The 23109-nt window shown below is 31.1% G+C and overlaps 1 protein-coding gene across 6 annotated transcripts in view; it reads right to left on the reverse strand.

Annotated features, from left to right (window-relative positions):
- The window catches only part of LOC118196921 (uncharacterized), a 251923-nt gene that overhangs the window by 119227 nt on the left and 109587 nt on the right, over positions 1-23109 (reverse strand). For 5 of the 6 annotated variants that reach the window (XM_085822089.1, XM_085822092.1, XM_085822088.1 and 2 more), the window contains exons 2-7: positions 22019-22105; positions 20008-20156; positions 13219-15343; positions 11875-12204; positions 10439-10608; positions 9244-9460 (exon numbers count right to left, since the gene is read on the reverse strand). In XM_085822089.1, the coding sequence (XP_085678215.1) occupies positions 9244-9460; positions 10439-10608; positions 11875-12204; positions 13219-13654 (1153 nt within the window). In that variant the 5' untranslated portion in view covers positions 13655-15343; positions 20008-20156; positions 22019-22105. Of the gene's footprint in view, positions 1-9243; positions 9461-10438; positions 10609-11874; positions 12205-13218; positions 15344-20007; positions 20157-20267; positions 20569-22018; positions 22106-23109 lie in introns of all 6 variants that reach the window. The other variant, XM_085822091.1, reaches the window with a different exon arrangement.

The following is a 23109-nucleotide window of genomic DNA, read 5'->3' on the forward strand; positions in this document are numbered from 1 at the left end:
ATAAGTACGCATAAGAATGTTTTATTCATTACAAAATTACCTTTCTGAAATAATAAAAGAGCACCACCAATAAATAATATGGAAATTTTATTCAGTGAAAACAGCCAAAATGCAGGCAGGGGCCTCTCACAAAATGAGTTACAACTTTGTGTTTGTTAAATGTGTACTAGGATTTTCAAAGCCGCGATCGAAATAAGGTAAAAAAACACATACTTTACGTATTTAAACTGCTTTAGAGTAGGCGAATAAAATTATTATTACATAAATATCAGCCATTTGCGTAATTAATGCAGTTTGTTTGAGTTATTATTCCATAGGCATTTAGCTGTCTGTTGTATATATTTAAATAGCTATGTAAATTTTACTTTTCCTCTTATACATAAAACAAGTAGAGAATTAATAAAAACGATACTTAACTCAAAATCGTTTCGAAACAACTGAAATCTCCGTTATAAAAGCATTGTAGAACACAAGAACGCGAAGGTGAAAAAGCATAACAGAAGTCTATGTAACAGTCTCATAGTAAAGTTATGTGATTTTTGAATTGCAACTCATGCGTAGTTAAGACAAATTTCTGTTTTACTGAGGCGCTAATCACTTTGTGCGTCCTTCGTTGCATGAATTGATATCCTTTTGGTAACGGTATGCTAAAACTGAATTTTTGTAATAAAAGCTAGAATATTTCTGTTATCTAATTGATTAAGCATTTTGGCTGCAAGGCCAGCTTTACAATTCTATTCAGTATAGCGATTATATTCTATTCAGTATAGTTTTGAACTGGTCTAGCCTATTCAGTATAGTTAGAACTGGTCAGTCAAAGGTACATGATGATTTTGAGATACAATTGCACGTTTACTAAAAAGTAAAATATAGTAATGCATTTCAAGACAGACAGCCTCTAATGAAAACCTCAGTTATATTTTAAAACATTATATTAAATTTATAAGAATTAAAGAAGAGCGAAGTTATGAGACATGAAAACTACCACCATTATAGCAAAATAAAGAAATGTTAAATGAGCAGCAGATAAAAAACTATAATTTTTTTATAGAAATACGAAGAATAAAAGCACTGTAATTAGTCATATAGTCTGAACGAAATAAAAACATTGTATTTAGTTAATTTATGAATATTACTTACATTTATCCGGTTCTATGTACAGCATGGAAATAAAAATACATTTCTAATAATTAAAAGTCAGGTGAAAATTAGAATAAATATCAATATTCCATAGAGATGTATAATACAATAAAAATATGCAAAACAGGAATGTACCAGAAAAAATGAGTCAATACAATACTGCATATATGGAAGGTTAGAAGAAACAAATTGCTATTATTGGAATGGTTTCGGTATACAGCTTTGCTCAGAAGTTACGCAACAAAATCTCGCGCCTTTAGTTCCAGCAAAGCAAATGAAGTGACATCGTAATGTAATAGCGGACCTTCGATGATAACGGTGGAGGTGTCTGAAATAATGAAACTTATAGACAGGAGATGTGTTATTTAAAAAAAGAGGCAAAAATAAAGATGTGTCCTGAAACCTTATTTATGTCTATTAGTAACTGCGGACTCGAAATTAGACTCGAAATCAGCGCCAGATGGTGAGCCAACAAAAGAACTGTAAATGGAAGATTAATGAAAGAAGTACACATACCAAACAGCAAATGACGGTACATTCTTTACCATGCACAGGGAAAATACAATACATATTATGCTAATATAGTGCTCACTTATTTACATTATTGAACATTAAAGACTGCAATACATACACACGAATAGCGTGTACTGCCTCTATCTTAGATATTTTAAGGTAAGTACTCAAACTACCAAACATTTACACCAAAGAGAGCGGTATTTGCATGATTGAATTAAGGCCAGCCTGTCATTTTCGAAAATGATGCTTGGCGTCTTTCGAATATTGTCAATATCTAAAATGATTTTCTTTGCAACGTTCAAAAGCTTCACATACATCTCTGATTTCGCATGGCCACATAAGAGGAAATTATTGAGTTTCAAATCTGGCGTTCTACGAATAGAGAGAACATCACAAGAATTCGTCCTGGGGATAATCTATTCATTTAATCGGTTGTGGCGTTTTGATATTTTGGAGTCATATGTCTCTAGAAAGAAGTGGTGTACCGAAAAGATTCCAACAGCATCTGGTTTCTTCAAATCCATGTAATGTTGCCGAAATTTTTCTAGGACACCTTAATTAATAGACAGAGAAACAGATGCATATTTAATATTATGAACTCTGATCATTATTGGAAATTTAGTATGTCTTAAACACTTTTTTTGTATACCATTTATCATTAAGACCTATATTTTAGACAGAAATATGCATGTTTAATAATTCGGAGAGATCTTTACAATATATTATGGAAAATGTACTCGTAAACAGTGGTCCAAACCTTTAGTCCGATTCCTAACGTAATCGTGACCATTTGATCGTTTCTAAAAAGGTTATTGAGATATCCGGGGTAAGCTACAATATAATGGGAATCATGTGTAAAGGTATTAACATTTGTTTTCATTGTTTTAGCAACGGACACACAATCTTTGTAAAATAATTTACTTCCCGACACTCTATTAACGAGTTTAACACCAATAATTTTAAGAATTAATACAAAATAATATGTTTAAAAATACTTTAAGAGCAATGAAATAAGCATTGTTTCAATTCCTCTTTTAACTTCCTAAACAGTTCGAGTAAAAGCTATAGAAGAAATTATAATGAACGAAATAAAAGAGTAATAACATAACATAACATATGGTAATATATAATAACATAACATATGGTACTGATTTAATTTCTCGCGTTTAAATCTGCAATCAATGCAGAATCACCTTAATTTTCCTAAGTTTTTCTTACACCAGTTTCTTTAAAACCTTTAATAAAAACTTTATGAAATAATGTACATTGGGGGAAAACGAAAAAAAAAAAAAAAAAAATGGGACACTTCCTGTATCTTCTGTTCCTACTGGGCCGATTAACGAAATTCAACTTGCGTTTTTCATGTTTCGAAAGCGCGACTTAGGATACACATATAGTATTTTTCTAATATAGGTATTTTGACAGAAACTCTAACTTTTTATGAAACGGTATGCCAATATCTTTCCATATTTCGATTCTAAGACTCAAATTATGTCAAACTGCCAAGTTTTGTAAAAGCCGCACGAATAGTTTCTAAACAATTAGCTCTCAAAACTTGAGCTCCTCAATGCTAATTGAATATGGTATATATTTATTAATATCCCTTTTCTATTAGCGCTCACCAGCGCCCGAGCGGTAAAGTCGCTGAACACTGGTAGTTCGGTCCGAGGTTCGAATCCTGCGAACGGGCTGGCTGCATGGGTGTTTTCGTGGTTTTCCTCATGTGAAACGTGTATACGAGCCAGTTTCCCTTAAAAAGTCCCCCAGGAAGGCATCCCTCCCTTAAGGCAGATAGCCCTCAAGTGCTTTGCTGTAAACTAATAAACTAACCCTTCTCTATTAAACTTATTTGATTCTTTCTTTCATATTTCGAAATTTAGGTTCATTTCAAATGAAATTCAACCATTGTTTTAAAATAATTTTTATAAATTTTTCGAAAAAATATTGTATTATAACCTATAAAATTTTTATCATCATCTTAAAGTAGATGTATTTTTAAGTATATCTGCAAACAAGTAGAGTTTTTATTAAAAATTTCCGAAAATATTCGTGAATAAAAAAGGAAAGGAAAATAGATTGCCATATATTAAAACGTTCGCCAAGTGAATTATTCTTGGCCAAACTCAAATAAATGCGCCAACAAACATTTTTTAATATACTTTCGCACAAAATTTAATATTTAAGCATAATTTGAGTCGTAGAATCGAAATATGGAAAACAACTGGCATGCCATTTCAGAAAAAATCCGATTTTGTGTCAAAATACCTATATTGGAACAATTGATATATATAAATCTAATGCATATCCTATCGCTTTCGAGATCTGAAAAATACAATCTGAATATCGTCAATCGGTCGAGTAGAAAGGGAGATATAAAACTGTCCTTTTTTTTTTTTTTTTTTTTTTTTCTTCGCAGTGTACAAGGGATTCATTTAATTTTCTATGAAAATTTGATATCATCCAGTTTTTGTAAAGATAGAGATCATAAAAGCAGAAAATTCTAAAAACATTTTTTTACGGAAAGATGCCTTTTATTGCAGCCATGTTCAACGCGGTACAAATGCTAATATACTCCTCCAGTCACAGTAAAAATTCTGTTAATGGACTGATCGCATAAGAAAAATCAGATGCAGGAGGAAATAATAATATATTTGTACATGAATTTTACTTTAGCGTATTGAATTAGAGTTTGAATTTGGCAGCTATAAATAACCGCATTTTCTGAACTAAATGGGAATTGAGACACACTTTTGTTTTTGAATAAATATATGTAAGTAATTAATAAAAAATCACTACATAAATAACGAGCGACAACGTAACTTCAAATAGACCCGCAAATTTAGTGAAATGCTGAAGAAACGTTTACAACAAGCATTGAAATTATACGATGTAAAGCAATAGTAAAATAAATTCATCTACAAATGCCTTAATGGTGAAAAAAATTAGTAGTTGATTCATTTTTTTTAGGAGAGATGAAAAATGAGTAATGCCCTCACCAAGACTCGAACTACGGACTTCTCGAATACGCGCCAAGTGTGCTGACCATTACACCACAAAGGCATGCTAAGAGGACGGGAGAAATACTTTACAAGCTTTACTGTTGAAAGTCAAATCAAGTATTCAAGGCTCCTCTCTGGTGAAAAAATGCAGATTATTTTTAAAAACATGTATCTGTCGAGGAACGATCATCAGGATCAGGAACTAAATTAATCCGACTTGATCTTTTGTTATCCACTGGTCTGATATAAGTAAATTTGACAGTTAATTTGCAGTTTTAAAGCAAATATAACATAATTTGCTTTCTCTCTTATAATTGAATATTTTTTGTTTAATTATTTAAATTTAAGCAGTAGTTTAATTACCTATAAGATCAGGAATCGAACTAATACAACTTGATCTTTTGAAACATTCTAATCTATCAGAAGAACAATTGCCAGTAAACTTAAAAGTTTAAAGGTTTTGTTCCGTACATAACTTACTTTTCTTCCTGTCTTAGCTTTTGTGCATTCCTTTTTGTTTAATTATTGGAAATTTAAGCAGTAGTTTAATTACTTAATTTAAACTTTTAGTAAAATGTTGAATTCACCTCGGTCAAGAAGTTAGATAGAGTTATGATGGTATACTATCGCAGTTTACGAATGAAAATAGACTGAAGCAAAAGTAAAAATCACCATTGCAATATACAATTTCAGTTTTACGTAGTAAAACAGTGCGCTCTTCATTTTTGCTCCAGCTGAATCAAGTTCCATACACACTCAAAAACAAAGTCCAACGTTAAGAAGAATCAGCGTAAGTTTCTAATTTTTTTTTTTTTTTTTTTTTTTTTTTTTTTTTTTTCAGTACTTGTTTCGATAGTTTTTGAACTGCCTTCTTCAGCTGCTAAGTGCAAATGAACCAAATAAAGGGTAGAGATAAGATAAGAAAAGTTAGATAGAAGTTAAGCTACCGGCGCCATCTATTGATGAAACAAGAAAAACTAAAACAAAATTTCTTTAAAGGCTTAATTTAAAGGTAGATTGCAATTGGGGTCATTAACTAGAATATAAATGTTTTTTTGGATGTAAAACGCTTTTAAAAAATCTAAATAACCTTCAGCCTATACCTTTAGCGTTTAAAGAAATTTTGTTTTAGTATTCTTGTTTCATCAATAGATGGCGCCGGTAGCTTGACTTCTGTGTAACTTTTCTTATCTTATCTCTATCCTTATCTTTTCTTTCTGCACCCTTTATTTGGTTCATTTGCACTTAGCAGCTGAAGAAGGTAGTTAAAAAACTATCGAAACTAGTACTGAAGAAAATTTTTTAAAATTTACACTGATTCTTAATGTTGGATTTTTTTTTATTGTTATTCAGCGTGATATTTAAACTAAATTCCATATACACTGTTGAAAACAATTAGGGGATGTTATGATTTTGGATATAAACTGCGGTTGAGGAAATGTTTTGGTCACTAATATATCGTGTGTAGGTATTATAAGATACGAGAAAAGAAAAAGAAGCAACGAACAAGGAATAATAAATTTTGTTGCCAATATTTGTCGGTAAAGAAATAATTCACAATTTGTGCATATTATACAAACAAACAAAGGAAAATAGGATTTCCCGAATAGAAATAGTTTCAATCGGTGGTATGGTTTTTGCTGACCGAAAGCAATGCCGCACACTTACGAGGCATAGTATCAATGAGAAACTGGGTATTCTCTTCCATTCCTGAGCAAAAGAGCTTTGAAATTATTGAATTGTTTCTGAGGGGTGATAAGCGAGTAGCAACCCTTCTCCCTAGAATGTTCCAAACATATTCTATTGGGTTCACATCTAGAAAACAAGCTAGGCTATCTATTCGGAGGATTCCTTCGTCGAAAAGGAAATTCTCGACTAGCTGAGAATGAAATGGCCTGCCGTTATCATTATTCATAAGAATGAATTCATCTCCGATAGCTGCAGCGTAAAAGACCACAGTAAGTCTAAGAATCTCATCAGTATACCGCTGAGACTTCAGCGTTCCGTTCCTCATATGTGCAGGTCGGTGCGGTCATTGATAGAAATATCGGCTGAGACCATGACTCTGCAAAATCGGACTTTTTCATGCACAAATGCAGGAGTATTCCGTGTAACGGGCTCTCCTAAAATGAGCATTCGCCTACCTCTGATTAATAGTTTAAATTTATCTTTGGTGTTATCTTACTCAGTTTTCTCTTTGCCCCTATTTCAAATATTGGTAAATTAATTTCTAAAATTTATGGATTTTCCTCTCCTTATGCTTACTTTAATTTTATGACTGGGTGCCAATATTTAGTCATCGGGGTTTTGGAAGAAAATTTCTTATGCACGGTAGACCAACATCTTCCGTGGTTTGTTCATTCCCTAATGATTAATAAGCAGCGCATATTCAAAACATTACATAAAAGTGTTCATGTATTTTTCATATAAATTACTTTCATCGTATCACATGCTTTAAATAATATTTACGCTGCTATAGTTAAATAGCACTTAATATGGTGTAAACGTACATAAAACAATATAGTAACCCTTATAATGCACTACTAAAGTTATTCCTTTAATCTGTTCCTTATTTTATTGTGTATTACCTATTGCATTTTATAGTTTTCTATTTATTTTTTTCTTTTATTATTTTCAGTTTGATGAATTAAACAGGCTATTAAAACTTTCTTTTACAAAGGAGGTTTAGATTTTGCAATTTTAAATTAATAGTTTTACCATTAGTTGAGTTCAGTTAATAACTGAACACTTTTATTTGCTTCCCTTACAAAACAAAGATGAGATTTAATAATTTTATTTCGAAATAGTTGACCAGCGTAAACGCAGTTGTTCAAGAATTTTGACATAAGTGCTTTCAGTAGAGGGATATGGAAATGTTTTCCGAAGTAAAATTGCGTGCGCTAGTTTAACATTATAAGGAATGAATTTTACGGCAATCGTATAATATCATCTCCTCAACGCACTTCTGTCTTTTCATTTTTTAATTAAAAAACATTTTAATTTACGGAAATTTTTTTTGATGCTTCATTCTATTTTAATAAAACACTCACTTGAGTACAGACATAATTTATCGACATTTCCAGCTCATCAGAAATAAAATCGAAGGGGATGATAACAATGGACAGCTATATTCTAAAAATTAATTGCTCACACACAACCGAAAATCTGTAAACATAAAAAATGTTTCTACGACTTCCAATAATTTTTACCCTATCTCAAGCTTGACTGTATCTTTTGCTTTGAAGATCCTTACTTTATTTAATTATTTGTCTCCAAGCTGAAAAAATACAATAGCGTTTGGTAAGAAAAGGAGTCATGCTATAAAAAGATCTTTTCTTATAGCATATTCTATGCATTAAAATTCCAGGACAAATTATAATAAATATTAAGAATTTTAGGTAATTAGTAAAATACGATATTAGTTGTGAAAGAAGAAAAATACACATGGTATTGCAATTAGAAAATATTAAGATGAAAAAATAATATAATAGAAAAATTTCTATTTCGATGAATAATTTATGTCATCTTAAGTCTGTTTGTTTTAAAAAGACAGGCAGTTGCATACCTGTGGAATAAGAAAACTTGAGTTCTACATTGCGAAACTTTCGCGATTTCCATGCGTTCCCTAGGGAACTAATGTTTGTATATCGTATAACGACGTGACGAACATTACAGCCGTTGTTTCTTGTACTAGTATGGAAATTTTAGAAGTGACAACAACAACAACAATAAAAAAGAGTATTTATTTCTTGTTATCTTCCATACAATTTAGAAAACGACAGAAAGAGAGTAAACAAAGATTTATGTAAATAAATATATTAGGTTTTACTTAGGACTTTTATTTTTATTTTTTTATTAGAATTGAGAACTATAAAAGTACTTACACGCTCCAGTTATTTTTTTTAAAAAAAAAGGGTCATCCTTATATTATTTATACATTATGCAAATACTAAATAACCAATAAGTTGTTTTCTTGATGCTGTGGTAAAGTACTTTTGTTTAACTTTAATCATTTTTCATATTTGATATAACAGTTTGAAGAGTTTTAGAGTTTCTAAATACATTTTATACATAAAAATGTTACATTTAACTTTTAATAATAACTTTTTAAATTTTTATGATCACTTTTAAACTATTAAACGAAAGTCTCTTAGATGAAAGTGGTAAACCACGTGATAAAAATGTGTAAAATGCCTTGAGTATTTACAACAAATTGCTATTTATAAAAATTCATAAAAAAAGGTTTGTACTGTTAAGTTACGGATGGTCATAAATTCTCATCTGAAATATTGTTATAATTAATGATAATTCTCTGGCAAATTTCTTCACAATGCGGAAAGTTTTTAATAACTTATTAAAATCTTCGATGTTTCTTGTTTTGGTCTTTTATTTAGTTTCCGGAATTTTTTTTAGATCAAAGTAAAATTTAATTGCCATTTACTGCATCGATGAACGCATATGTTGGAAAATCCTTAACAAGGCGGGAATTGTAATGATTAACTATTATGTAATCAGGTTATATGCAAACAACTGATACATTTTATATACTTTTCTCTCTTTCTCTCAGAAAAGATATTTTGTTACTTACCAAGGCCTCCTAAGAAATAACTGGCATTTTCTTTAGAAACTTTATATTGCCAAGTGGCGAACTCGTCCAGCTTTCCTCGAGCATAGTCATCATACATATTTTTACCTAATCTTCTGCAACCAATTGTCAGTTGCAGTGGCTTGAGGGGTTGACGAACAGGAGGTGGGATGGTTTCTGGGTACTTCACGTAGGCTTCCCGTTTTGCATTTATATACAACTGAAACATAATTCGCAAGATTAGATAATATTTTTGTTCATTCTTTAAAAATGTATATCAAATATAAAAATTTCATAAAATTGTCTATCAAATTTTTCATAAAAAAGATCGCTGTTACTCGATATTACTGTTAACAATTATTCCCTACCTGTTGCATAATATATGCGGTTAAGAAGTTTTCATTAACTACAATGAAGGTGAAATTTTCATAAAAAATTATCAATTAGTTATGTTAATGAGTATAAACGGGCATCACAAGGTAATTACATGAAAATAATCTGTGTCATAATTATATGTTATATATATATATATATATATTAAATAACTACATAAAGATATAAATTATTATCTGTTGCATACATAGCTTTTAAAACTTTCAATTAATCCAGCAAGGTATGGTTTTAATTAGAAGATTAACTGACTGTATTTTGTTATGACGAATAGTAATACATCTGACAAGTGGCAGTTTGCGAAGCCTCATACATAATAAATTAAAGACCGTATGTCACATCGAGTAACAGCGACTGCCAGGTAGGGTGGATGATTCTTGTAGTAGTATAATGTCACAGACACGAAAGTTTGAAAGGTTAAGGATACTGATTTTTAACATCAATATAAAAAATACTCATTTGCTTACTATGCTTTGAATACTGATATAAACTTTTGAAAAAAACGGGAGAGATATATTCTGTAAACCGCCTTTTTGACTGTCAGATGTGAAAATACAATTTGTCAAATGTTACAAGTACATTAAGGAATCGAAGTTTGTAAATGGAAAGAGAAAATCTAATATTTCTAATGATGTTTGAATATAAGTCTATGATTAAAATGGCCTTTTTTCACTTTATTTATTATTTCTTTGATAATACTACATTGATTATTCAAGAAGAAAGGAAATATAACAATAAATATTTTTCATTTTAGTCTTGCTTTAAAACATAACTTTTAAGAAAGCAATTCAGATAAAATAATATTTACATCCAAACCCTCGTTTTGACTCCATGTAAATGCAATATTACTCCAAGTATCATTCAGAACTAATCCAGCTACATAAATAGCCCACACATTTTCTCCTGTAGACACAACAGCATGTATGTATATGCCCTTACAAAATACAGCAATACCAGGTACACCTTCTGCATCACCTCCTGTAATCATAAAATTTAGTCAAAAAAAAAAAAAAAAAATTATGTAGAATTAAATATAGATTTAAATGTAAATTATTAAAAAATATGCAGGCTATCAAAACAAATTAATTAATTAAAATTTTAATGAAAAAAGTAGTCAGTTGTCCAGTTTCTTACTAATGCAGGTTCTTTAAGTGAAATTTTTACACATAATTGAAAGCCTTCATATAAAGTATAAATGCCTTATATCAATGAAAGTCTCCACCCAGAGGGTAAAGTGGTTAGGGAAGCCTACTGCGGTACCGAAGGGCCCGAGTTGGAATCCCGGAGAAAGCATGGATGCTTGTAAATGTATAATGTTCCAGTGTTCCTTACAAAGACCTTTATGAAGGCATTCCGTTTCATAGAAAGCCTTCTTGTGTTTTAAAATATTCAACAAACGAATAAATTCTCCAAGAATGAAAAACACTCAAAATTCGTGAATATTTTCGTCTAATTATTACATAAAATATCTTAAAACATTTTATGCTATGAAGCTTATTCTTTAAGACTTAAATTGTAGCACTAACCATTAGTCTTTAGTTTTACTTCATATATTAAATAATAGCCTCACTTCATATATTAAATAATTTTTATTTTGAACAAGAAATTTGAAAATACAGAGTGTGAGCGTTGTTCCATCGACACCCTATATTAATATAAGATTTTTTTGCATAACTGGTTGCAACAAAGCACCTGAAACTATCTCCTCAAGATGACGGATGCCTTTGTGGAAGCCTGTCTAAGGAAAAGGGACTTGTTTCCACATGAAGAAAAACTACGAAAACGTCATACTTCAAGACTATTCCCTAAAATAAGAGCCATGTTAATACATTGAAAGAACTCAAAGCTTGGCAAAGTTCAGCCTTATGTTCATACTAATTTTATAGAAAAGGTCTATGAATTTTGAAGACGACAGGCATGATATCCCATGAAATACGTAAAAATTTTCTATAAAAATCAACGCCAATAAAATGCTGCATTTTGTCAAATTTTAAACTGACGTGATTCTATTCCATTTACAGTAGAGAGGATATTTTAGACTGGCGATATCAGCATCATCATCTCCTCATTCTGGTTCCTTGCCATGGGAGCTCTGTTCATGATATGTGATCATTTTTATGAAAAAAAAAAATTGAAAATGAAAACTACTGAAATTATTTACTGTTTATATACAAGTAAACAATTACTTTTTCCGAAAAATTTTGCTTTGTTAAGGAATCGTATTATAACATTACTCATCCTTACCTGTGCTAAAAAGGTATCTTTTACTATTGTCTTTCCTGTCGAAGATTAATTTGGCAAAAATACTGGCCGAAAATCCGTATTTGCAATTGATAGGATTCCTCCAACATCTATTTTGCTCCTCTGAAGCTTTGCCACGGGTAGATTTCGTCAAATCATTTATCTTCAAACAGGATCTCTCTGGTTCTCCTTCGTTCTCGCCAAAGTCAGCTGAGTTACCAAATCCTTCGGGACCATCTTCGGATGAATGAACGGGTCCATCGTTATAAACAGGCGTTCCCGCGGCAACCAAGTCAGAAAGGTGAAATGAAGTAGTGGCACCATACCTCGTGTCTAAGAAAACAACTCATAATTATGCATAATTAGATAGAACAATTTGAGAAGTATACTGTTTGGGAAATTTAGATGAGTGACAAAAATTAAATTTGGCTAAAGGAAGAGTAGTCACAATTTTCAATTAGAAATTTTAAAACGCGTTTCAATTGCCTTGCTACAAGTCCTAAATGGATTACATAATTCATTACAGTGTAAGAGTTATGCTAAATATGCACTATGTTCGAGATACTCTCCTTTCGTATGATTTCATTCATAAACTATAGTACTTTGTTGTAAAATAAAACTTTATCTTAATGAGAGAATGGAGGAAAAAACGAAAACGTTCTTGTGTATGGATAAACATTTCAAACTTCTCGATTTAAGAAATATAGCGTCTATTTGCGCTTCTATCTGCTAAAATAAGGTATTAAAGCTAATTTATAATTGTTACTGTGCTAACTGAATGCAGAAAATGCTCAGATATTTCATTGTACGGATGTTGGTAAAAATTATTCTAATATGAAATAGTTTTTAAACTTTAACAAATGTATAACAGTTATAATCTATCCTTGTATATATATTATCAAGTGCGGATTTTTTATAACATTTAATCTGTTGCATTTTTTCGTCTCATGCTTTTCGTGCATGATTATGCGCTATATACTATTTTACAATAAAATAAATCATTATTTTCTGTGAGACATATAGCACATTTTTTAAGCTATAATTTGAATTAGTTAAGAATTAGTAAATAATGTATTGTTTAAAAGCAAAGCTAAGAAAAGCTAATTTAAACAAAATTAATAAAGGATTCTGAAAATAAACTGACTAGGAATATAAACTAAACTATAAACAACAATAATGAATAATTCGGCATAAAAATAAATATGAACACTTAACATGAATAATATGAACACACACACGTAAACTAGCTAAAACTCCTTGAGCTATGTAACTTGTATTATGCTTATTTGGAGATACTTTACCTGTAAGAATAATGTTAACGCTTCTAAATGTTACTATTTATAATACCTGAAGGATCTGGGGTAGTAGTTGGAGGATTTGTTGTAGTGGTGAGCCTAGTAGTTGTTCGTTTAGTTGTAGTTGTTGGCTTTGGAGTGGTCGTAGTTGTTGGCGGTTTGGTTGTCGTAGTCGTTGTCGCTACTGTAGTTGTCGTCGTCATAGGCGTTGTCGTAGTTGTAGGTTTAGTTGTTGTCGTAGTTGGCAACTGTGTGGTCGTCGGTTCAGGAGTAGTCGTTGGTTCTTCAGTAGTTGTCGGTTCTGTTGTAGTTGTGGGCTCTGTAGTTGTAGTAGCAACAGTCGTCGTAGTTGGCAGTGTAGTTGGAACAACTTTGGGTGGGGTTGGAGTCATCATGGCTGTTGTCCTTTTTAGTGTATCGTCTAAAACAGTTATTGACGAACAATATTTTTTCTTGCAGTCACTGGATGATTTTGATTTGGCATGCATCTATTCTACGTGAAAACTAGCTACAGTCAAATCTACTCAAGGCACTATCTATTTAAACAAAATAAGTATTTGAAATGAAAAAACGCGCATATTCAAGTTTTCCCTTTCTATTTCTGAAATTATTCAAATTCTCTTTCAGAATACCTCGCAAAGTATTTTACATCCTTTTGATGTCACTTAAATAGTTCTTTCGACAGGAATCAAAAGATATCAAAGATATGATTATCGTTCCTTTCTATTGTGCATATTGCGCTTTAATCTTTGATATTTATTACCTTACATGCAGTTTTTACTTTTGATCGCATATTTCCTCAAATACATTTATAGTGTATAGGAATTACTGCATTTACATTAGAGCAACATTGTAAAATGTGAAAAATATCCTTACCATAATACATTCTGAAATCACAGTGAACGCCCAATATTTATAATATCAAATATATACACATGAAAATATTATTTTTTGTATTCAAATAAAAAAGCTACACATTTTTCACTCAGTTGAAAAACTGCAACAGCGAATTTAAATTTGTGAACTAAAATAATTTTTTGGGGGAGGTATTATTTCGGTTCTGTAATAATGACTCGCCGTAAACACATGCCTTAGATCATAATTAAAAATTTAAATTCATAGTTTACGTAAACATTAAACGTATTTATCTATTACATCTATTATCACAAGTTTAGAAGTATTGAGGTAGAACTGAAAGTAGCATCATAACAGCTCATCTAACTTATTATTTCAACTTTTGTACTTTGATGTAAATACGAAATATTTTCGGAAATATTAAGTACATCTATGATGGTCGATAATTAAAATTTAACTTAGGACAAAAATTGATTTATATTAAATAGAACGTAGTATATTCCTGTAACATTTGATACGAATTTCTGATTTTCCAAGTAAAGATTCCCGCTTTTCTACTAAAAGATAATTTAAAACGATGTAGAAACTATTGAGAGGAAAAACTAGTAAGTATCTAATTAATAAATGCATAATAACAGCCTGTTCTTACCCTTTTTACCCTAGATTTTCATGGGGGCGCAAATAGCAGACGTTAGCAAAGTTTTTATGGGTAGCTTTACGACTCAGCGTGGATAGTAAGGGGTATGTTGCGATAACAGCCAACACCGTCTCGAAGAAACGGCTACTATCTAAATGGTGTTGTAACAGCTGACACTCGCGAAGTTGGGTGGGTTGATTTCATCAAGAGTATTGCTAGGCAGAGAATCACTATGAACTCAATAAATTCGTCTGAAGGAATCGGAAACACACAATAGAAACCCTTTGATTATAACTCTTTGAAACTTCTTAGGATTATAACTGTGTTCTCCTGTTATTTTATGTTTTGTAACTGAATTGATTACTAAATACATTTGATTTTATACTGAGGGTTGTTTAGTATTTGCTAGTAAAAATTAGTATGTTGAATTAATAAAGAGAAGTTCAGTTGTAACGAAAGGTTTTAGCAAGATGAAATAATACAATGTAATATAATCATCGACAAACATTTTGGAGTTACGTTATTTACAATTTAATTACAAAATGACAACTAAATATTCAATAAAAGTGGCATCACGACAGTTACTGATAAGATTGATAACCACAGAAATATATTTGCAAAAGGATATTTTCGGCTTTCCATATTAGACGTCTTCCTCTTCTCTAAATCTGCTGTTTCTGTGAACCTGTGAATATGCCAATAAAGTACATTCAGTACCAATGCATATCTAGACATAAAGTTATAACTTCATAGCTGAAGGAATAATATATGATTACATGACTCACATGTAAATATTAAAATACTATATAACGTATTATTTGGACAGTGGTAATAAGAATAGCATTATATCATAATGAGCAGAACACAAATATTTTCATAGAAATAATTTAATATCTTTAAAAAAATAAACACTCGGTTCATTTCAGTTGGCGATGAATGGAGACACCTGGTGCATATCAATAGTTAGCATGTGTTGTCATACATTCATCATTAATTAAATTTATTTTAATTTTAAATAATAATAATAAACAATTGAATTACATTTTCATATTAAAATAAATAGTTTAAAAATATAAATTTTGAAACATTTACATGAAAGAGGAATAAAAAATAACAACTGAAATGCAATTGCATTAAAAATATAAAACCCACTGTTCATGCAGTCTATATAGTTCAATCAAACCCACATAATATTGATCACACATAAAATCACGCATAATAACATTTTAAAGAAGTGAATATGCTACTGTTATATTTATATTTTTAATTGGGATGGTAAATATCTTTTCTCAATGCATCAAAAAGATTCGTTATTTTACAAATTTTAAGAACAAGATGTCTTTGTTTAATAAGGAATCTTTTGAATTGAATGACATTAGCTGCAAGAAATATAACTTGGTATTATTCCGTTAAGGAACATCCCATTATATAATGACTGGAGATACAATATCCTCACAGATACGATATTGGTAAATCCATCTTCTCGTAAAGCGTATCGCAAAGGTACCATGTTCTGGTTATGTATCGCGATAACTGCGGAATCAAAATTTTATGATCTAAATTAATTTTTGGGAAGCAATTAAAATTAACACTCATTCATCTAAAATTCTCAGAGTAAAAAATTACAATTCCATCGAATATTGCTGATTAAAATTTCAGTAATAAGGTTTTTAAGGAACGCGCAACCAATTATTCTGCACCAAAATTCGTAATATATGACATCAGACCAGGGGTTCTCAACTTGGGGGGGGGGGAATTTCATAGTTTCAGATGGAGGGAGAATGTGGTAAGCATTTTATTTACCTGTTAAGTACTTAGTTTTAGGTATGAATATAAGAAATTACTTTTATTCAAGTTTTAGCATTATTCAATATTTCCTATACTTTTGTTTAATTTATAAAGCACACTAAAATAATCTAAATCTAAATAAATACAAATATGTATTTTTCGAATTCTGGAAAGAAGGGGAGGAATGATCTGGTGATGGTGAAAGGGGTGCAAGTGGGTTACCTCCACATTAGGCACATTCTTTTATTGACTATTCTAAGCATGCAAATGTTCACAAAATTTAGTTATTAACTATATAATAAATAGCATCAGTTAGATGTATGACGAACTGTAAGTAAAAATAAATTTATATAAATAATTAAGCAATACGAGTCCCATTTTTAAATTGATTAGTTTGTTATATAGTGTGTAAAAGTGCACATCTGTATCGCCATCGAGGGAGTGGCTTCTAGAACTGACAAATGGGCTTCAAGTAATATTCTATTATTTCAAATTACTTTTGCTGAACTTTAAGCAAAAAGGTTCAAACTGTTTTGCCACGCTATTTCCTGCATAAAATAAATAAAACATCATGAATTTCTTGTGAAAATTTTCGGTGTGAAGTTAGATCAAATATAAACATCGTTTTATATGTAAGTAGTAAAAGTCTTAGTATTTTTTATTGCAGTCTATATGAAGAATATTCTTTATAATAATAACCAACGCTCAGTTTTATTTAAGTAAACTTTCCGAATTTGCATTTTTGCACGTTTAGTGTGTTAAATTTCACATTAATAACTGTTCATAAGGGCATTTTCTGCACAAATACTCTTTAAACAGAAAGAATTTATCTTATTCACAACGGGTATATTTAATTTTTTAATATATAACTTTTAATGTTGACAATATGTATAATCAGTTCATTCACAATATATATTTTGAATCTTACACATTCAAAATCAAAGGAATGCACTGATAAAAGAAGATACTAGATTCATTGTAACACTTCCAGTTATTCTCAGCTGAATAAAAAAAGTATGCACTTGAATTCTCTTAATCCACGGGTGTTAGTAATAAATGTATTTGATGCTAATTGTAACTTCAGTCATTTTCTCGATATAAAGGGCGATAATATGCCACGAATATTAATCCGAATAACAGCGCGGGATAAATTTCGCGAAAGTAAGATGTTGATGATTAAAGAAACTTATAAAACGAAAGCACTACGAGATTTTCTACTAAAATTATAGCAGCATTTATACACCACAATTTATACACCACAACTGCGAAACAAGTGCAGAACGAAACGTATATGCCCTCATGTACACAGTTTCAAAGATTCAGCGTCACAAGAGGTACAAGACTCATTGGTCCATTTTTGAAACACTTCTCTCAGTGACGATACTAATGTGCACTTGTGAATTATGCCTTCCGGTCCAAAAATGATAAGGAGAAACTCTGTCTTTACTGTTTCTTCCAACTCCAAACTTAACAACTTTTTTTAATCCAAATCTTATTTCGTTTTGGCATTTTGCGTCTATTCTCGTTCTTCGTTGATTCACTTATCAAAATGTTGCCACCAAATATTACAGCCCTGTATTACATTAAAGAAATTAAGTAACGAAGAATCTATGTAAATGTATGCATGGTTCTCGCATTGTAATAAAATAACGGTACCTAGAAGTATAGAATTTTGAATAACGTAATACTCCTCCGAATATGGGCATCTGGAAACCCAAATTTGGAATTTGGAAATTGTTTTATTATCGATTACATATTTTGTAACACTTTAACGAATTTTTGATTAAGAAATTCAATGATTTCAAAGCGAATAATGGGAAAACTGTACAGAAACAAAACACTTTTATTGCCAGCGTCCAACACTGTGTGTCGGAAATTCTAAAGATATGCTGATTTAAAAATTATTTTACAATATTGCTGTTGAATTGAATTTTATGCTTTTATTTTATGCTATTGGTAATTTTGTTAAAGTAGTTTTATACACTTTCATTGAATGAAAACAATTATGATAAATGTCTCGTTAATTTGTGCTATTACATGCTATTTCTTATTCCTGTTTAATCCTGTCAAGTCAAAAGAAATATGATGTTCGATTTTATTTGACGTCATGCAGAGCGTAATTAGAAAGATATACAGTATAATTAAGCTAAAACGTTTACTAAAAAATTGTTCAGTGCAATTTAATTTTACAAACATCTCTGTTTTTTAATTGTTAAGCAAGCAAACTCATTAGGTATTTTACCGGAGTTAATTTTCTGGACACGATTATTTTCAATTGACAGCAAAGCTAAACTGTTGAGTCTGACCTGGCGTATACTGCTCTGTTTTATCATTAATTTTAGTTTTGAGAATAGGCCGCCCAGACGGTATAGTGGTTAGGGGATACTGACTGCGGTACCAAAGGGCCTGGGTTCGAATCCCGGGAAGGCATGATTGTGACTGTCCATCCCTTCATAGGAGGCAATGGTGGCCCACCTGTCAGGTGCCTCTATAATAAAGAGACTACCACATCTGGCCTTAGTGGATTAATGGATTCTGTTACAAAACTGTAACTGTTCACAGTCTACCACTAGAAAAAAAAATTTTGAGAATAGTCGTTCAGCCTTAGCTAAAGTCACAGGAACCATAAAGTTCATGATACATTAGGAAAACTCGATGAAAATGAACTATGATTTATTCATTAACAGATCTGCTGATTCTTTGACGTTATTAAATTTTTCAAGCTCCTCTTTAAATGGCGCCTTAACTAAAAGTAATTGTAATGGAAATGTTTATAACACATCCGCAGGAAACCTTTGAGCAAAATCAATTGCTTCGTCATGGATCTCTGTCGCATTTGCTTTGAATACCATTCGGGTTGAATTATTTAATAAGTATGAAGAAATAATTGGTACCTTTGGAAAATATGGGGAATTTGAGTGCATAATGTACTTATCACAGGGTAAAACACAGCCTCCTGAGGACAGAGCCCTGCCCTAGTTGCCCCATTGGTAATTATGGCTCTATGTGTATATCTTTTCAGAACTGTCAGTTCAACAAGCTGCGAGGATAGTAATGAAGTGGAAGCGTAATGAAGCACATAGTGACACTAAACATTGAAAGGTTAGGCCAAGGAATGTACGAAAATTCTGATTCGGCGCTCCTTTTTAATCACAGGAAACTCGTTACTGCTTGAACTCTTTGGTCTGTAACTCGTAAATAGTACTATGTTGAAATATTATTCTGTAGTACACAAAAGCGATATACACACATAATACTACTATATTAAAGCAAAAATAATACAATAATTTCAGCACATGATGGCATAACACAAAACATGCAAAGGGTATTGAACGTAATACTAAGTCTAATAAGATCAATATCACATGCCCTTAGCACCTTACAGAACACACGATAAAAAAACCTTGATTAAATTTATGTGTAGTTATAGCACCTTGTAGAACTCACGAGGAAAAACCTTAATAAATTTACGTGTATTTAATAAAAGTTAGTCTAACTGTACATTTTGCCCCACATATTTAATTCCTTTGCACAATTAGTATAAAATTATTGTTGTCTTACCTAAAAACACATTTAACCCGTGTAATCTTGTTTGATGGCCAGATGTTTATTGTGAATATAAGTCAAATTCTTCTGCAAAGGAAGATAACTCAGTTCATTTTATCGGAGCCGTATGCCTGAACTCCATCTCACTATTGACCAAAGGTTCCCTAGAAGAAAATTTACCTTGGATATGAAATTAAAGACCTTCTAAATCCACTTTTACTTAACATTCTCATAAATCTATAGCTTTTATATAAAAAAAAAGAATACTTGTTTACCTTATTTCAAATTTCGACTCGGTTATCTACAAAGTAAGATAGATTGACAATCTGTTTAAATTTTAATCCGCCGGAAATGCTGAGAAATTCAAAATGCAAGGACGGCATTCCGGCTCACTCCTGCAGAAGCTCTCTTTTCAGGTCCAGGAGTGATCTAGAAAGGAGCAGGCAAACTTGCCTTCGCAAGAGTGTCACAGAGATTATAGCTTTGAAGTCTGTAGACATGGCTTCTGGAATACCTCGTCATTTCAGAAAACATCATTCACCAGTCGTCTGAATGATCTGACTGCCATTTGCACCTCTGAAAAGGAGGACATATGGATTTAGAATCTCATCTGTTTGATTTCCTGTTAAGTTTACCCTGCTGTTTGCATCTGCTTCAGTTCTAAGTACAAAAGAGCCTATTTTAGCAGTCTTAACAGAACATCGACTTTCAACTAATCGTAAGTGGCGCACTATTTTCTTTATAAAAGATAACTTTTTCAGCCTAACCATTGATTCTTCGCAGACCTTTACCCAGAAAAAAGCAGCAATCCTCTTCGTTCACCATCCGAGAACGGCAAAAATGGCGACTTAAGTTTGAGGATATAAACAGACGACATGGTGAACAGGCGCACAGACTTCACTTCTTTGACAGAAGCTGTGTAACTTCTGTGTAGTATACGGAGAGCCCATGTTCGCCTTTAAAGGAGTCATTTTTATGGATGATAACGCTCATCCTTATAGGACTAGTTTGGTCGATGATTTACTAGAAAAGGGGGTATTAACTGAATTTAAAGAAAATTAACTAAAATTTTGTAATGGATTCGAATTTGTTGCTTCGCTGAGCTTTAGTGCCCCACGCAGCCGGAAGCTTTTCTAAAGCTGCTCAAATCACTTCAGTGCATTAAACTTCATAAAGTAGTAAAAATAAAATAAATTGTCTCTTACGTCCTGCTGCTTTCACCTCCGTTTATTTTATAACTTAAAAAGTTATAAGGTATTTTCTCTCTTCTTCCAGCATGCGTTCATGGGGTAACTTTAGCACATTCAACGGGTATTCGAAAGGTCCAGGTTCGAGTGTCGCCAAGGGCATTGCTTATTTTTCAAGTTTCCAGAGCATTAAAAATCCTAATGACTCAACAAAGTCTTAAGCATTTATTCTCTTTCATATCTATCTGAAGGATTTCTATAGACAGGACACCAAGTAATTATAGCGCTCTGTTTTCATTTTAATAAATAATGTTCTTATTTCAGAAGTTACGCTCTATCCGTAAGTCAGGGTCTTTAATTTTTGACCAATAAGTTTTTGAAACTGAAAAACTCTCTTTTTACATATTTTGCTCAAAGCTTTCTCTAAAATATCTTAGTCGACTAATTTAATAAACTAAACAAGTTTGATTCAGTCAGCTGTTTATTGTTTACATAGGAAAAAGCTGAAAATAATTAGAATAACTGTAATTACAGGAAACTACATATTTACAATGGTAATAAATAAAATCCAATATATTTAACGATTTCATTTTATTTTCGTCAAGATTGGTAACTAAATAAAGACACAAACGCTTTTAAATCTAAGTCGCTAAATCTGAAATAACTTACGGCTTAATCTATTTCCTTACCTTCGAAAACTCAAGGTCCTCTATTTCTTCTTAAATACTGCTTAATTTGCATATTATTACGTTACAGCGAAATTTAACAAAATTTAAAATCAACTGTTTAGTCAAATGAATATTTTTAGAATGTTTTTTTAAATCTTTATACTTACTTACTTTTACTTTTCTTTCAGAGCATCATTCCAACTCTATACAACTGCATCATCTTCCTACGATTACTTTTGATTTAATAAACTCTTCTTTCTGAAGTGTAAAAGGAAAGACATGTAAGAAATGATAAAACATATTGCTAAATACTTCTAATTTGGTAAATTTTGCGATAAATATATATCTCTTTATAATGAAATTTCTTTCATAAGAGAACACTTCTGCTTCACTTCAAGTAAAAAAATAAAATATGTTATATGAATTTCAAAGATGGGTACCGTCATTAGGACTATGGCATTGGAAAAAAAATCCTAAAGAGGTGTCATTAAATATTTATCAATTGGAGATTACGCATGAATTACGCAAAGCATATTTCAATCATTGGATTCAAAGGAATCGATAACTAAAAGAGTGGAAAATTTTCTTTTATGTTTCACTACTGCAAGCAATGAGTAATCCTCACGCTATTTCGATATCTATTTACATGACAATTTTCAACTGAGAATTGAATCCCGCTTTTTGTTAGGTTCTCCGAATCTATAATTTACATGCATTACATTTTCAGCAATAGAAATAAATTATTTGAAACTAATACTCAGTTCTATGACTTTGAATTCATTTGCAAGTAATACCCTATTCTATTTGAAAGCAGTACTCAAGACAGTGCAATCGAGTGATTAATTACATTTAATAACATGTCTTTCAGTAATGGATGAGGAGTGATTATCAGGAAAAAAATCAATACATTTGTAAATTATGAAACAATAGATGACGAGGATTATTTTCAAAATAAACTTTTCAGGATAGTTATAAAACTTTTATCAGTTTAAAAACGATCTTTAGTTAATGTAATATTCTTTATCATATGTGATTAAAAATAAAATCTCGGAGATGCTAATAATAGCTGATTTGAAATCAAAATTTTCAAATAGAAATTTTAAGGAATTAAGTGTAATTTTTATTAACATATATTTTTATGCTAAAATTATTATTTGTTTTCCGAAATTTATTTAATGGTGTAAGACAATTCGAATATGACAGGCCCATTGATTTTATTTTATTCACATATGATCAAAAATATTATACTAGCTAGAAATGAG

The sequence above is a fragment of the Stegodyphus dumicola genome, chromosome 8 (genome assembly GCF_044657685.1).
Source record: "Stegodyphus dumicola isolate Sdum_Otavi_A_Nest chromosome 8, ASM4465768v1".
Classification (NCBI taxonomy): domain Eukaryota; kingdom Metazoa; phylum Arthropoda; class Arachnida; order Araneae; family Eresidae; genus Stegodyphus; species Stegodyphus dumicola.